At 40.9% G+C, this 15,369-nt stretch overlaps 1 protein-coding gene across 1 annotated transcript in view; it reads left to right on the forward strand.

The window, feature by feature from the left end:
• Positions 1–15,369, forward strand: part of CSMD1 (CUB and Sushi multiple domains 1) — a 1,889,718-nt gene that overhangs the window by 1,809,269 nt on the left and 65,080 nt on the right. Inside the window, exon 52 of the mRNA XM_068531988.1 lies at positions 13,824–14,018. Within this exon, the coding sequence (XP_068388089.1) occupies positions 13,824–14,018 (195 nt within the window). The remainder of the gene's footprint in view (positions 1–13,823; positions 14,019–15,369) is intronic.

Raw genomic sequence — 15,369 nt, forward strand, 5'->3', positions numbered from 1 at the left:
GGGCTACCCACATCCCGGCGGGGGGATGGAGCTCAGGACAGCAGTCTGGACACTCCCTCTGCCCCTCCTCACTGCCTCTCCTCCTCCCGTCCCACTTCCATGCACGCCAAGTCACCTCCACGCACACCCGTGAAGTGACCCCCATTCATCTCCCTCCACAATCTCCTCTCACACAGCAGCCGACTCATCTTTAAGCATATGGAAATCACAACATGACACTTCGCTGCCTAAATCCTCCCAAGAGTTCTCATGGTGATTAAGATAAAATTCGCAAACTCTTTATTTTGAACTCACTTCTCCAAAAGGCAGATATTATGGAGAGTCCGCCTGGGAACGTGACCCAGCTTGTGGATGAGTCTGGTGCTCACACCATATGGATGAGAGCTCATGTAAGACTAGTCTTGGACCCCTGTGTCTTCCAGGCTGGATTCCCAAAGCCTTACACAAATTAACCCATTTAATCCTTACGAGGAATGCAGTTGTGGTATCACATCACTTAGATGCAAACCAGGAAGAGATGGGTTAAGGTGGCCAGACTCACAGACAGAGTCGCCAAGTCAGGATTTGGTTCCAGGAAACCCGAGCAGAGAGCCCTGTTCCTAATCTCTATGCTGTTCTGCCTCTTGGAATTGATTTCTCTCATGATTTGTAAGTCTTGTATGTTATAAAACTGAGACCAGAGACGGAAAAAAAAAGGTGCATCTTTAATCTAGCATGTAATTCATTCCAAAAAGTATTCAATAGCTGATGGTAGGGGAGGGAGTCACCTTTTGTTTGAGGATTGTAGCAGAACCAAATGATTTCAAAGACAATGTATATTTATGTCTAAAATTTTCTGGAAAAATCAGGAATGAGAGGCCTTTGTCAGTTCAAAGGCAAATGTTACATCAATTAAGAGAACTACTTCATGTTTACATAAAGAGTAATATTATAGCATGTAAGGTGGATTAATTTATACATATATTTGATTTTTTTCTGTTTTAAATGCACATCTAGATGTACAACAGCTTTAAAGTTATAGTGAAAAAAATTAAATAACAAAATTGCTTTTTACATACAAATGAGGTTCCCAGTCTGAGAAATTTATAGTATATTCAGTTAAATGATTGTTAAATGGGAAAAAATCAATTTACATTTTAAAACCTTTTTTGATACTGACTGCTACTTGTTCAGTAGGACAGGAAAATATAACATTTATAATAAAATGGGAAATCGACCTTAAATTTTCTGAGTATCATCTTAAACTTTCAAATATTTTCCCCGTTGTTTATTAGACTTTATAAAAGGAAGAAATGGACAGTTCATTAAAATTCCCTGGTGTTCAAAGCCTGGAAAAATCCATTTAATTTTTTGAGGGGGAGTTGTTTTTTTCACTTAATTTAAATTAAAGAAATTGAGCCGAGTAAGCATAAAACTTTACCTCTGAGTCAAAAAATTTGGTTACTATTAAATTCTCAGATGTATATTTCCCAAAGGCCAATTCCTATGTTGGTATGACAGTTTTATAAGTTTCTTTACCAACTGAATAATATGTAGATCAGTACACTGAACCTCAAGAGATAAGAAACACTTCAGCTTTGATAAGTAGTAAATGTAAATGGTAAATAAACTTAGCTCATTTCACCCTCGGGTTTACTAAAATGAAGGTTGTAATAAATAACTGTTTCAGTTTGCATATGGCCCACAATCGTACAAATCTCCAAGGCAGATGTGTGAGCCTCATTTCTTTTCATTTTAATTATTTACTGAGACTGGATTTGGATCATTGAAGATATGATTCATGCTAGAGCCATAATAAAGCAAGGGAGAGTTATTGGTACGAATGTCCCAGGTCTACTAGTTGGACAAATGATGAGTAGATACGTATCACGTCCTCTGCATTCAGGAGAAAAGAAAACCATTAAGATTACCTTCCAACAACAAACAAAATCAACGTTGAAATCCCAATACGTAGAGGCTTTTTTCTTTTTCTGTTAAAGGTATTAGAGAAGCAAGTTTGTCATTAATAATTTATTAAGGACCTACTATGCCCTGGGCTCCATGGGTACTTTTAAGTGATTAAATGCAATGTGTATACATTTCAGGAAAGAAGGAGCAAGTTAAAATAATATGAAATAGATTTATATAACCTGTAAATAGCCCAATCATAGAACATCTAAGATTGCATATAAATTATCTGTTTACACACATGTACATCTGTACTCATCTACATGTAATATATTTATACATATAATCATATATAATACACATGTACATGTGCATACATATATAAGTAAATTATACACATACATATTTTTATATGTGCATGCATATATGTGTGTTTGTATTATAATATTACAAAAATGTTGGGGATATATATTTATCCCCTTAGTCCCTCAAAAAATGGCCTTACGGTACTTATGTTTCTTTATTAACTATTTCTATGTTCATGGTATAGTTCAGGTTATTCTTTTCATTTAACACCTGGACCAGCGTCATTTAATCATAAATCATATTGTTAAACCACGGTGTTACGAGACCAATTATGCACCAGCGTTGTTGAGTTTCTCTCTGTGCCAGGCATTGTGCAGAGCATTTCACGTGGGTTCCACCTTTGAGTCCCTGTAACAAACTCGAAGCACTGTTATTATTGCCATCCCGTAGGTGGGAGCTACTGAGCAGAGGCGTGAGTGACCACCCAGGGCTGCAGGGAGGCCCATGCCAGAGTCAGGCCCTCTGCCGCCGGCCCCGTGGTGCTTGACCACTGTGTCCTGCACGTGGAGCTGCTGTAAAGGGTCCTTCTTGCCTATAGTGTGCATTGACAAGAGATTTCAGTTAAGATGTTAGCAAAGCTGATGAAGGAAGGCCAGGCCACCCCAATCTAAATGCATAGTCATCGTGCAAACTACAAATGCATTTCTGAAGGTATATATTAAAGCTCAAAAATAAGTGTGAGATGTGAGACACTTACCTCTGTCTTCCAAGGCTGCGATCAGCTATGAAAATACAGCCCAGACCAAAGGGTGGTTTAATTCCTCAGCCGGCAAGACGGGCGGGTGACCCGGGGGAAGTGCCCCTCCGCACCGTCCAGCCCTGTCCCCAGCCTGCTGAGATCTGCCCCTGTGCCCGGGGAACGGAGTGGGCAGCTGGATGCCCACCCACCCCGGGGTCAGGTGCTCATGGGTTCCGGGTGCCGCACGAGCCCCACGAAGCGGTGAGCGGCTTGGTGAGCGCTGGCCGGGTCCACCTCCTGGCCGTCCGAGGCAGCACTTTGCAGGGTGGGCTTGTGCTGCTCTGCGCAGGGTGAGGACTCGGCCTGCCAGTGGAGGCCGCTTTCTGGGAGCATCAGACAGTGACAAACCTCACTGTTGTATGTTCTGTGGGGACAAAGTGTTTTAAGGCTGTAGATCACAATTGTGCAAACTTTTTACGTCTTTTGGGATTGTAGTGCTTTGGGGGAGTTAAGCTATTTAAAGGACCCAGATTCTGTCATTTCAGATGTGTTTTTGGCCCATTATTTTCAGGGCCAACTATATAATCTTTCCGTCTCTTTTATTTTATTTTATTTCACTTCCAAAGATTGAACACGAGTTCGTCCAGCTTTTTGTATTTTAGTTAGAATTGTGAACTGAGGGCTCCCCTTGGCTCCCTGATAAATATGAGAAAGTGAAGTTTGAACAGAACACTTGAAGAACGGTAAGTACAGGGTTTGTGGTACTGAGGTTCTTTACGGCCCCTAAGCACAGGACTGTGTGAGTTACCCCTCTCCACGTTTAATCTCTAACAGATGTAAGCTGCTCAAGGGTAGGCGTAACTCTGGTTCATGGGTGGAACTTTATAAATATTTGTAGACTGAAAGAATGAATGAATGAGTGAGACTCTCTGTAACGTGGTCTGACGTTACTTAATTTTCTCTCCCTCTTTTCCTTGTTGATTCTTCTTGCCAAGCACCTGACAGCTGCTCAGTGCAGGGCCGTGGTCCCTGGGGACAAGAGCTGCGTGGAGGCCCCTCCTCTTTAAGACCCCTTGGAAGACCATTTATTATTAGTTTGAACGAAGACGTAATGAACTAAAGCTACTTGCAGTGAACTTAGTTCCGAGAACGACCCCAAGTCAGAAAGGCAAGATCACTGTGGGATTCCCTCTCTCATTCTCTTTCTACAGACACACACACACTCGGATTGGAAGTACTGTTTTCATCCTTTCCAGGGCTTGGTTTAGACTCATTTTGTGTAATTATAAAATCAGCCAAATTATGTAATTTTAGAAATAGGTTTCTTATGGAGCCTAGATTATAGAATTTGCAGAAAAATTCTGAACAATATTTGCCACTTAGTATCACTAAGTGGATGAGGTTACTTCAATATGGGTCTTGTTTTCTTGTTGAAATGAGGTTTCATGGCTGGTGTTTAGGCTTCAGTTCGCTATTTCAATGTCCCGTGGTCTGACTCTGATAGTGTATATTTATTGTCTGACCACAGTAGCAAAATGACAAGGAGCCCAGGGCAGAAAAATATGTCCGATTTCATAAGGGCTTGGAAACTTCACAAGTGGAAAAGGTAGTCATCACAAGCATAAGTAGAAATCTGGCAATTCCAGGACGCTGAGAATATAGGTGTTACGAGAGTCTAGGTTCAGTCAAGAATCTTGGAGGAGAAGGAACCAGGAGTTCTAAAGGCTCCTGGCTTTTTAAGTCTGTGCCTCTGAAATGCTGATGTCTCTCAGGTGAGCCTGTAAGTTACACCCTAGAAGTTTACTTCAAACTCTATCCATCCACCTACTCTTATTCTAAGTAACTCATAGCTAATCATGCTAATCATTTGGCTAAGCTCTGAGGTAAAAACATTCATTTAAAAAGAATGTTTACCTTTAAGAATTCCAGGATCTCAACCGAGCCTCTGTGGAAGCATTTCCTCACAGGGAATGCTTGCTGAAGTTAGATGGCATGGAATGCGTTTAAGTCAGCACGGTACCCTGGGTTTCCCCACTTCATGCTCCTTATTTACCGGAGCCAAAGCAGCTTGTTCTTCTGCTTCTGATGCACCAGAACTAAGGCTAGCTGTGCCCTTCCGCAGCCAGTGATACAGATGTTAATGGCACACTGAAAGCTGCACTAGGTTGTGAATGCAAGTAGTTCTGAGGCTGGCTAAATCATTTTAGTCCAATGGCGTCAGATCATAATTTTATCAATCTAATTAAATGTGCTTGAACTAAACTTGGTAATAAAAAGCACTTACCCACATTTAGTGTGATGGGGGAATATCTGCATTACAAAGAAAAGACAATTGCATCCCTGCATCTTGGGGCTGATTAGAATATCACAGAAGATTTATGAGCAGTATCTGTAATTTATGAGGGGGGAGGCCAAAGGGCTTTATTTATGGTGGCAATGCTGTCATTATCTGAATATCTTATACAAAACAACCGTTAGCCTGTCTGGTTCGCTACTGACGGGATGACTCTAATAAATCTGGATCACTCACGGGAAAATGAAAAGCCAACCTCTCTCAAGTAAAATGTGAAATATTTTGTGTTGTCTTTGAAACATTCACAAGATAGAGAAACTGCATCCTTTCTGCACAGAAACTTTGTTGTCTGTGCTTTCAGTAGGTCCGATTTGAGGAGGAGTATTTAGGGATTTTTAATACAAAACTGCGTCACCCGTGTCAGCCCTTAATTCTGTTAACCATGTGACTTGGGAACAGTCGTCCGCACATCTTCTCTTGAATTTTCTGAAATAGAAGAAAATTATTCCAGAAGAGTTGTTTTTGTTTTTTTTTTAAGGTGATAGAAGATAATCTATATTTCTGTTTTAAGAAAGGAAGGAATGTGAGGTAAACCGGCAGGTGGACCACTCTCTATCAACTCGGTTAAACCTGCTTGTTATGGAGAACATTTAATTTCACTACACTTGACCTGGCAATTGATTCACTTATAACTATCATAAGTACTGGTCTATAACATTTATGTAAACAAAATGCTTTCTTTTGCTACATTTTCCAGATGGACCAATATTTTAAAACATTCTTTAAGAATTGTCATTATGTATATATTGGTGTGCCCAGAGTTCTCACTGATTTCATTGGTGCCAGTTGTTTTAGTCAAGTACAGAATAAGTGCGGTTGTCAAGCTGCGGAGGAAATGGCAGCCTCAGAGATGCACAGGTCGGGGTTCTAACCGTGGGGGGCCCAGCTTACTGGCTGCTCCATGAAATACAAGTAACAGGACCGCCCATGCTCTCTCTCCCCGTATTGTTGTGAGGGTCACTCAGTGTAAAATTACATATACATTTATACATGCAGTGTGAAAAGGGTGTTTATTTTTTTATTTATTTTTATAAATTTATTTATGTATTTATTTTTGGCTGCGTTGGGTCTTCGTTGTGGCGCGCGGGCTTCTCATTGCGGTGGCTTCTCTGGTTGCAGAGCACGGGTTCTAGGCGCACAGGCTTCAGTAGTTGTGGCTCGCAGGCTCTAGAGCGCAGGCTCAGTAGTTATGGCTCATGGGCTTAGTTGCTCTGCGGCACGTGGGATCTTCCCGGACCAGAGCTTGAACCCGTGTCCCCTGCCTGCATTGGCAGGCGGATTCTTAACCACCGTGCCACCAGGGAAGTCCCAGGGTGTTTATTTTTGAAAACACTAAACAAATACAAGTCGGTGGAAGCAGCAGTACTAGTAGCCACCCGTGACTTCAGGCAACTGGGCAGGTGCACGGGGAAAACCCCGAATTCTAGTGTGAGAGGTTTTTGTTAGGAAGAATGAAGTGTTTTCTCTAAACTGTCAGCGCAGTGGCATGCAGGCTGCTTTGCTGCCTCTGACTGTAACTCAGCTTTGCCTTTGTGAGTCCTGAGGGAGGCGCACACGGTCACTGCGGCTGCGTCTGAGGGGCAGGGCCGGCCCTGGACAGAGCAAGAGCCCTGCAGATGCAGCTTCCAGGGCCCTGCCCCATCCCCGGCGGCCCCCGCGCATTCCCGTCTTCCTCCTGTGATGACCCCCTTGAATCTCTGCTCTGGTTCTCGCTCAGCCTCATGTAGTCTGTCATTCCACTCATTTTTCAGGTTTGCCTTATTCTGTTACGTCTGATGTCATGAAATGAAAATGTCTCTATCAAGTAAAATATTCAGTTCTATGTACACACTCATCGCAGCTCCCTAAGTGTGGTATATACCTGCTTTCCTCCTATAGCCTGGGTTTTTGTTCTCTTTTCTTTTTTTTTCCCCTCAAAGTATTGATGTTGTGGGAAGAAATTTTAAAAAATAAGAATCCAACAGAAGCACTCTAGTTTTCCTAAATAATCCCCTGTTAAACTTGTATGCACTGATTTATGTAATCTTTTATATTTATGTGTTATATTTGTACAATCAATATTGATATATACATACATAATTTGTATATGTGTATATGTATGTGTGTTTATATATGTGTGTGTATGTACATAGGTGTGTGACGTGTGTATATACATATATTTTTGTGTCACAAGGCAGCAGATTCTTTCACTGGCATTTAGTTTAACTGTTTCAAGTTTTGTTCTGAAAAAAATTTTTTTCAACTTTCACTTTTTTCCAGCCTATTTTTTAAAATATATATTTTTATTTTTAAAATGTATTATTCTTTTTTGAAATACAATGCTCTCTGTGGTCATCAGGCCATCACTTGATTGGTTTTGCTCTGGCCATTAATAATGTGTAGAAAACCTGGAAACTACAGAAAAGAGTAAAAAAAGGAAGAAGAAGGCATCTGTAGTCTCACTGGCCACAGACACCCCATCAACCCTCCTCACGTGCTTCCCTCTTGTTTTCCTTTCGCCACTGAGGTCTGAAGCCCACGTTCCAGGGAATCCCGGGATTCTGTCCTCGTGTGTGTGTGTGTGTGTGCGTGTGTATGGGGTCCTGGTGCATGTACCATGCTTTCTCCCGCTCACATACATGCACAGCAGAAGCCACAGTCCTCTGGGCTCATACGGGGCTTCTGCCCGAGAGCATCCTTTCAGAGAAAGCCTTCACTGTGAGCATGTTGAGTCTCTCATTGATCCAATCAAGAACAATTGGCTGTAATATATGACTTAAGATTGAGTGTGTGACATACTGGGGGAAGGAAGGGTGCTCCCCCGAAAGAGAGCTGGGTGCGGGAAGCAGGGGGCACCCGGCAGTGCACCTGGTGGAACAGGTGTGGAGGGGAGAGTCACAGCAGTTGTGTCTTGGCAGGTGGCAGAGGCTGGACTCTCCAGAGCCTTGTCTACAGTGACCTCAAACTGGGGAAGCGTAACCCTAAGGTATGCAAGTTGTTTCCAGGATCTCTCAGAGGGGAAAGTGAAAGGAGACCTATTTCCAAACCCTAAACCTCCATATTCACTCTTCCTTCAGATCCAGCTGCCAGAGCAGACTCTCCAGCACAGGGCGTGCCTCCTCTCAATCCTTCTCAAACTTCTTCACAAAGAGAGGCCTGACTCACAAACAACGCATTTCCACAGTGCACCTGACACCTGGTTTTATTATACAGGCACAGGCTTTTAAGTGGGGTGGTGTTGGTCCAAGGGAAAACAGACCAATGGCAGAGAACACGGAGCCCAGGACAATATTGGTTGATATTTTGACAAAGGTGACACTGCAGTCCAATGAGGGAAAAGACAGAGATCTTTTCAGTAAATGGCTCAACTGGATATTCATATGGGAAAGTGAATCTGGATCCCCGCCCCACAGCATAGGCAAAATCAAGGCAAGATGATTATAGGCTAAAGGTGAAAGGTGGAACATAAAGCTTCTATGAAAATACAGCTTCCCCTTTTCCACCAGCCCACCTGCATGAGCCTGGGTCAGGTAAAGACTTTGCAAGCTCACAAAAAAACCTGATAACAGAGGAAAAAGTAGATATATTGGACTACATTAAGTTTCAGTACTTTTATTCTTCAAAACGTATGTTTAAGAGCCTGATAAAGGCAGACTTTAAAAGGGTAAAGATATTTGAAGAATGTGTATCAAACAAAGATTGTTTAAAGAGTTCCAGTGAGAAAAATGCAGAATATTAAATAGATGCCACTACATCCCACATCAGAATGTATAACTTTATAAAATAAAAAGACAGGAGACCTGGCATCAACAGAAATGTTAGGTCACTGGAACTCTACTACATTGCTGGTAAAGGTGGTAAGTTGACACATTCTCTTTGGGAAAACGTTTGGTAGCATGTCCTAAAGCTGAAAATATCTTATGAGCCAGTAGTTCCTCCCTAGAAATATACCTACAGGTTTGCGTAAGGATATTCATCTAAGGACATGCTCAGAGCTGCAGTTTGTAAAAGCCATAAGTGTGAGACAACCCCAATGGCCATCAGTAAGGAATGAATACAGTGATCGTATATATTTATACAATGGATCATAATGTAGAAATACAAATAAGCACTCTAGCTCCATGGCTTAACATGGGTTAATTTCAAAAGCATAATACTGAAGTCAGAAGTAAAAGAGCACGTGACTCCACTCACATGGGGTTCAAAACAGGTCCCACCATCTATAGTGTTTAGACGGTCATTAATGTCATTAGAAGTTGGTTCACATTCTTGCTCCCCTTGAGTGAAGTGTGCATGCTGGGGAGGGGAGGGGGTGTGCCTGGTGGCGAGAGTGTGTGTGCAGTTCTAGTTCTCGATGTGGTTGCTGGTCAGGTGGGGGTGTGTTTATTACATAAAAGTGTACTTAACTGTATAATATCAATTTGTGCACTTTCTGTTTACATGTTTCAATACAAATTTACCTGAATATCTAAAAAAAAAGGAAGAAACCAACAACACCAACAAAACCAGAAAACAAAAATAAGTAACACAAAAACCTCCAGAGCACCAAATCGAGGAAAGAGTCCCAAGCACTGGTGCAGGTGTAGACAAAACCAGTGGCTTTCTGTTTACAGGTCTAGTGGATTCTAACTCCTCGTTTCCAATACAATTTAAACAGTTTCTATCAAGCGATTTTTGATAGTGGTGATATTTGGTGTTTAACTAAGTATGGGTGAGAGATATCGCTGTAACAAAACAATTTCCCTTACCATTTCCTTGTTTATGTTAAGCTTTCTTAACATAAATAAAATATCTGTAATTAAAATCTATAAAAAGTAAAAAATAGTAATAAAATAGTAATAAAATCAATACTAAACCTAGTGTCTTTCTAATAATCAGTAATGCATGTCATTCATTAACTGGTGTATTCCCAAAGAAATGCTACTTTTTGTGCTTAAAATAGATGAAAAATTATTGTATTGTATTGTATTGTTAATTTAATCAATCACACATTGATAATAAAATGACAGTACAATTTGCTACTGATAAATATAATAGGATTATTCATAAAGGAGTTTAAACATAAAACATATTAGTTTCTGTGGGAATTCTAGAATGGACAGTTCAAGGAGAACACAGAATGGAACCAATTTTATGGGTAGTCATGTATTTCTATTGAATGAATATTCAAAAATATAATATCAAATGGCTGTGGTATTATTCTCTTGGATCTGAGTAAAAGTGATGTTTTTCTTTAAGGTATAAATATTTACCATACTTTGCATATTGTACCGTCAATTTATCTGAGCTTCTGAGGGAAACTTTTGGGTTTTTAATGAAGAAGTGGAAGGAGATTAACATTTTTATGAAATTCCTTTAAGGACATGCAAGTGGAGTTAAGAGCTCGACTTGCAGGTGTGGGGAGGCAGCTGGAGGAGGAGGGGGTGAGGAGGGAACGCAGTGACTCAGGGTGGGGGGGTGAGCACATGAGAACAGTTTTCAGGTTCTGACTTGGGGGGCTGGCCTGCCCCCCAGAGTGCTGTCAGGAGATCAGGTAGGCGTGTGGGGTGTGCAGAATGTTCTGGGTCTGTTCCCCCCAACAAAGCCCCTAGAGCTGGTACAAGGAAGGCTGTGGCTTCCTTGTTCCCGGGGCCAAGCAACAAAGCGCATTCTCTGTGGCATCTTGACGGGCAGGACGCAGCAGGGCTGATCCTTTTATGGGGACTGTTTGCCTTGTTTTTTTATGAGTGCAGACCTGCATGTAGTAAAACTCACCAAGAGGGGATCTACTGACCACAGTTTGGAGGGATTGGTCTTCTCCTGTCATCTTGGTTCACCTAACTTGGATTTTACCACTCAAATAAACATCATAGGTCATTCAAACTCAGACATTTCTGTATACTCTTCCCCTTGGGGCATCTTTGAAAATATCAAATAAAATCACATCTGCAGAAATTTCTGGAAAGCTCCACCCTTTCCCTCTCTTCCTTTAGTAGGCCAAGGTAGACTTTAGATAAATATTTATTCCAGTTCTCACTTTTCTTTTTACTCTCAATTTCTACCCATATGCTTTTATTGCCTCAGTTTCTTTGTGTTTTTTGTTGCTGTTGCGTTTTGTTTTTGCTGCCACAGCGTTTTTTTTGGGGGGGCATGTTACTTTTCAAAGCACACACACTCACACACAGACTATAATGTGTCACCAGCACCTGCTTTGTCAGACATTATTCTCAAAAAAAAAACTGTAAAAAGACATAATGTTTACAATAAAAGAACTTAGAGCCTAGCAGGGAGACAGAAATGCAAGCAAACAATTAAACCAGAATCAGATAATTAAAAGGAAACCAAACACCATTTTCATAAAGAAAGCGGTGAGGACACGGGGAGGCGGAAGGGGAAGCTGGGACGAAGTGAGAGAGTGGCATGGACATATATACACTACCAAATGTAAAATCGATAGCTAGTGGGAAGCAGCCGCATAGCGTAGGGAGATCAGCTCGGTGCTTTGTGACCACCTAGAGGGGTGGGATAAGGAGGGTGGGAGGGAGACGCAAGAGGGAGGAGATATGGGGATATATGTATATGTATAGCTGATTCACTTTGTTGTACAGCAGAAACTAACACACCACTGTAAAGCAATTATACTCCAATAAAGATGTTAAAAAAATTTTTTTAGTAAAAAGTAAAATAAAAAAAAAAAAAGAAAGAGGTAATCACGCAGAATTTGGAAACCACTGCTGTGATTGATATTAGCGGAAGAAAACTTCTGATTCCACTGTGTAAGCCAACATTGAATCCTTCTTGGCAGAAACAGAGTTTATAAAAGATAGTTCAGTAATTAAAAACAATCAAGTTAATTCTAGAAACACAGCTTTGATGAAATGGATTTTATTTGAAAATTTAAATTAGATTTTTAAAAATTTATTTATTTATTGTTATTTTTGGCTGCGTTGGGTCTTCGTTGCTGCATGCGGGCTTTCTCTAGTTGCGGCGAGCGGGGGCTACTCTTCGTTGCGGTGCGCGGGCTTCTTATTGCAGTGGCTTCTCTTGTTGCGGAGCACGGGCTCTAGGCGCGCTGGCTTCAGTAGCTGTGGCTCGTGGGCTCTAGGCGCACGGGCTCAGTAGTTGTGGCACACGGGCTTAGTTGCTCCGCGGCATGTGGGATCTTCCCGGACCAGGGCTCAAAGCTGTGTCCCCTGCATTGGCAGGCTGGTTCTTAACCACTGCGCCACCAGGGAAGTCTCAGATTTTATTTGAAATATGCAGCAGGATTGAAATTGAGTTATGGATTTGTCAGTTTAAAGACATTAAAGTCTTTTCAGAAATGGCAATCATGCCTGAAATTCTAAAGGTAATCTGGTTAGAAAAAAAAAAATTATTTATATCACTAGGCAAAACTCTTGAATATCCATATAAATTTTGGATAATTGTTTTACCTAAAAAATACCTGAGAACTCGATCTAAGGATTATTTTTAAATTAGAAAATTCTTTTCACATTTTGAACCTTGTTGATATTATTATTGCAATAATACCAAAAAGGCCTATTTTTTCTGTTTATTTGCACATAGTAATGGTAAAATTACCAAGAGAAGATTAAATGGGATTTTTGTAACATTTTGGATATGTCTGATTCAATTATAATGAACTTGTGTAGAATTTATAAGTAAAATGTATTTATTAATATTATTCTGAAAAAAAAAAAGTGGTATCTTTAGCTGATTCTTCCAGGATCAATAAATTAATCAATCTGGTCAACTTTGTGGGTAGCTGACTGTGAAGGTTATTAGCCGATGTAGCTTCATATTTAGGGAAGTAGAGTTCTAGTTCCTAACGTTGTAAAATTAATTTTAAATATTATTGTACTCTTCAGAAAATATATAAACTTACATATACCAAATCTTGCGTATATTTTCAGCACTGTCATAAATTCCTTGAATCCATTCCGGTAGTATTGCACTACGGCTACTGCTGTTACTACTGTTATTAAAAGTGTTGCTACTGCTCTTCATGAAGTAGCTACTGTAATTCTAGTTCACTTCCTAAGGACATGAATAGATTCTCTCCTTGAAGATTCGTTAAACACTTTTCTGTATAGTATTAATGTGTGTGCATGTGGATTCTGTGTGCTAATAAATCCAGGAATAGAGCCTATTACGTAGGGAGGAAGGGAATGAGGGCATCTGATTTTCTTGGTCTAAGCTGGTTTTCAGTTACTCAATTACCATTTCAAGTTTCTCAGAGGATAGAGACAAATTAGAAGTAAGATTTTTCTATCCGTGCCTACATTTACCGGATGATCATTTTCAGTGAACCTCGGGACTTTGTGGGAGTGATTTATCCCTTTACATGTAATCCCACTGCAAGATTTCCAGTGCACTTGCCATGAGGCTGTGGAATGCATTTTGCATATGGGATCATTTTTGTGTGGCTATATGGGTAGTAGAGAAAACTGCAAATAACAGGTGATGGCATCTCTTCTGTACAGCACGATGAGTTTCGTACAGGAGGCCTTTACCATGGAAAGCAGGCCTGGTCTGACCCCTTGAGAACAAAGTGATGATGTTAAGTGTGTTTCTTTCCAGCGGTCACTTGCCCTGGCATTGAAGCCCAGCTCTCAGAACATGTCACCTGGAGACTGGTGTCAGGATCCCTGAATGAGTATGGAGCCCAGGTGGTACTGAGCTGCAGCCCTGGGTATTACCTGGAGGGCCAGAGGCTGGTGCAGTGCCACGCCAACGGCACGTGGAGCGTAGGGGCGGAGAGGCCGAGATGCAGAGGTGAGTAACAGGTGTGCTCCTGACCTCGAGGCCATCCTGAATCACTGACAGCGATGGCATCCACCTTTTAAGGGACTGTAATCTATCGTCCTATAGGTTAACTGTGTAACCCAATGGCATTTCTTTTCATTACAACAATGAACGTGTATTTTTATCTGACATACTTAAATATATGACCGCTGCATTAAGTGTTAAATGCTGTCTTTTTCTTGTTGACGATCATATTTTACAAATGTTGAAATATTAGAATACTTGATATTTCAAATCAGCTCAAAAACAAATCCAGGCCTGTATTTAAAAAGATCAATCTTATTCCATGCACTGACTATTCAAACCTTTTAATTAGGATCTTGGGAATGCGTGTATTTATGCTAAGGATATTGTGTTCTCAAATAATGACTGTCTTGAAAAGGGAGATTATTATTCTCGTAGGTACAAGATAAGCAGTTAAGCCTCTGAGTGGGTTTCATAATAAATATGAATAAATAGAAAAATAAAACAATATTAGCATTGTTCAGAGCACTGTTTGATTCAGACATATTTAATATACAATCTTTAGTGGGATTGTTCACAGGAAATTATCATGCACAAAAACAAGCAGTTAGACTGGTGTCATATTTATAAAATACACAGCTTAGTAAGAATAAACCAGAATAAAAATGGAAAAAGGACAAAAGAAATAATGCTTCACTGTCTGTGATAATCATTCTAATTCCACTTTTAATGGAACAAATGGTAATGAAGCTCCCACTAAAGCTCTTCACCAGCATCACAAAGGCGAATCAGGAAGGGTCAGGACCTCTGCGAGCTCATATCCAAGTGGACAGCACCCCCAGGCCCTGGACAGCCCTGCCTGAAGCTTATTTATTAATGGTTCCCAAATCATTCCCCAAAGTGTCCTGGTTTGACGAGTTGTCTGGTCACTGAATTGGTACTGAATTTCTCCGTGTTAGGGTCTGAATTAGTGAGCTCGCTCCTTCCCACATCTGTCCCCACCAGGAAGCTCAAGATGTGACTTGGAGACTCAGTCCTTAAGTTCATAAGGAGCACATTTTTGTAAGCCCAATCTGCCACTCTGTGGTAGCTTTTTCACAGAATAAACACCAGTTCTGCATTTTATTGGAACTGAACCAATAGAATCTTCAAATGTGTTGTCATCCAAATCATTGTTACAACTAAGGAGCTGTATTTTTATTTATTTTGTTGTTTGCCTATGTTTTACCTAAGAATGGCCCAGTCCACAGGATCTCCAGGATCTAACTGTTTGGGTTACCTACCTGCTTAGGGGCTGGAAATGTTAGGCGCTCCCACTCTGCTTGTCCAGCTAGCTCCAGATGAAGAGATGACCTTT

Source organism: Eschrichtius robustus, chromosome 21, assembly GCF_028021215.1.
Source record: "Eschrichtius robustus isolate mEscRob2 chromosome 21, mEscRob2.pri, whole genome shotgun sequence".
Classification (NCBI taxonomy): domain Eukaryota; kingdom Metazoa; phylum Chordata; class Mammalia; order Artiodactyla; family Eschrichtiidae; genus Eschrichtius; species Eschrichtius robustus.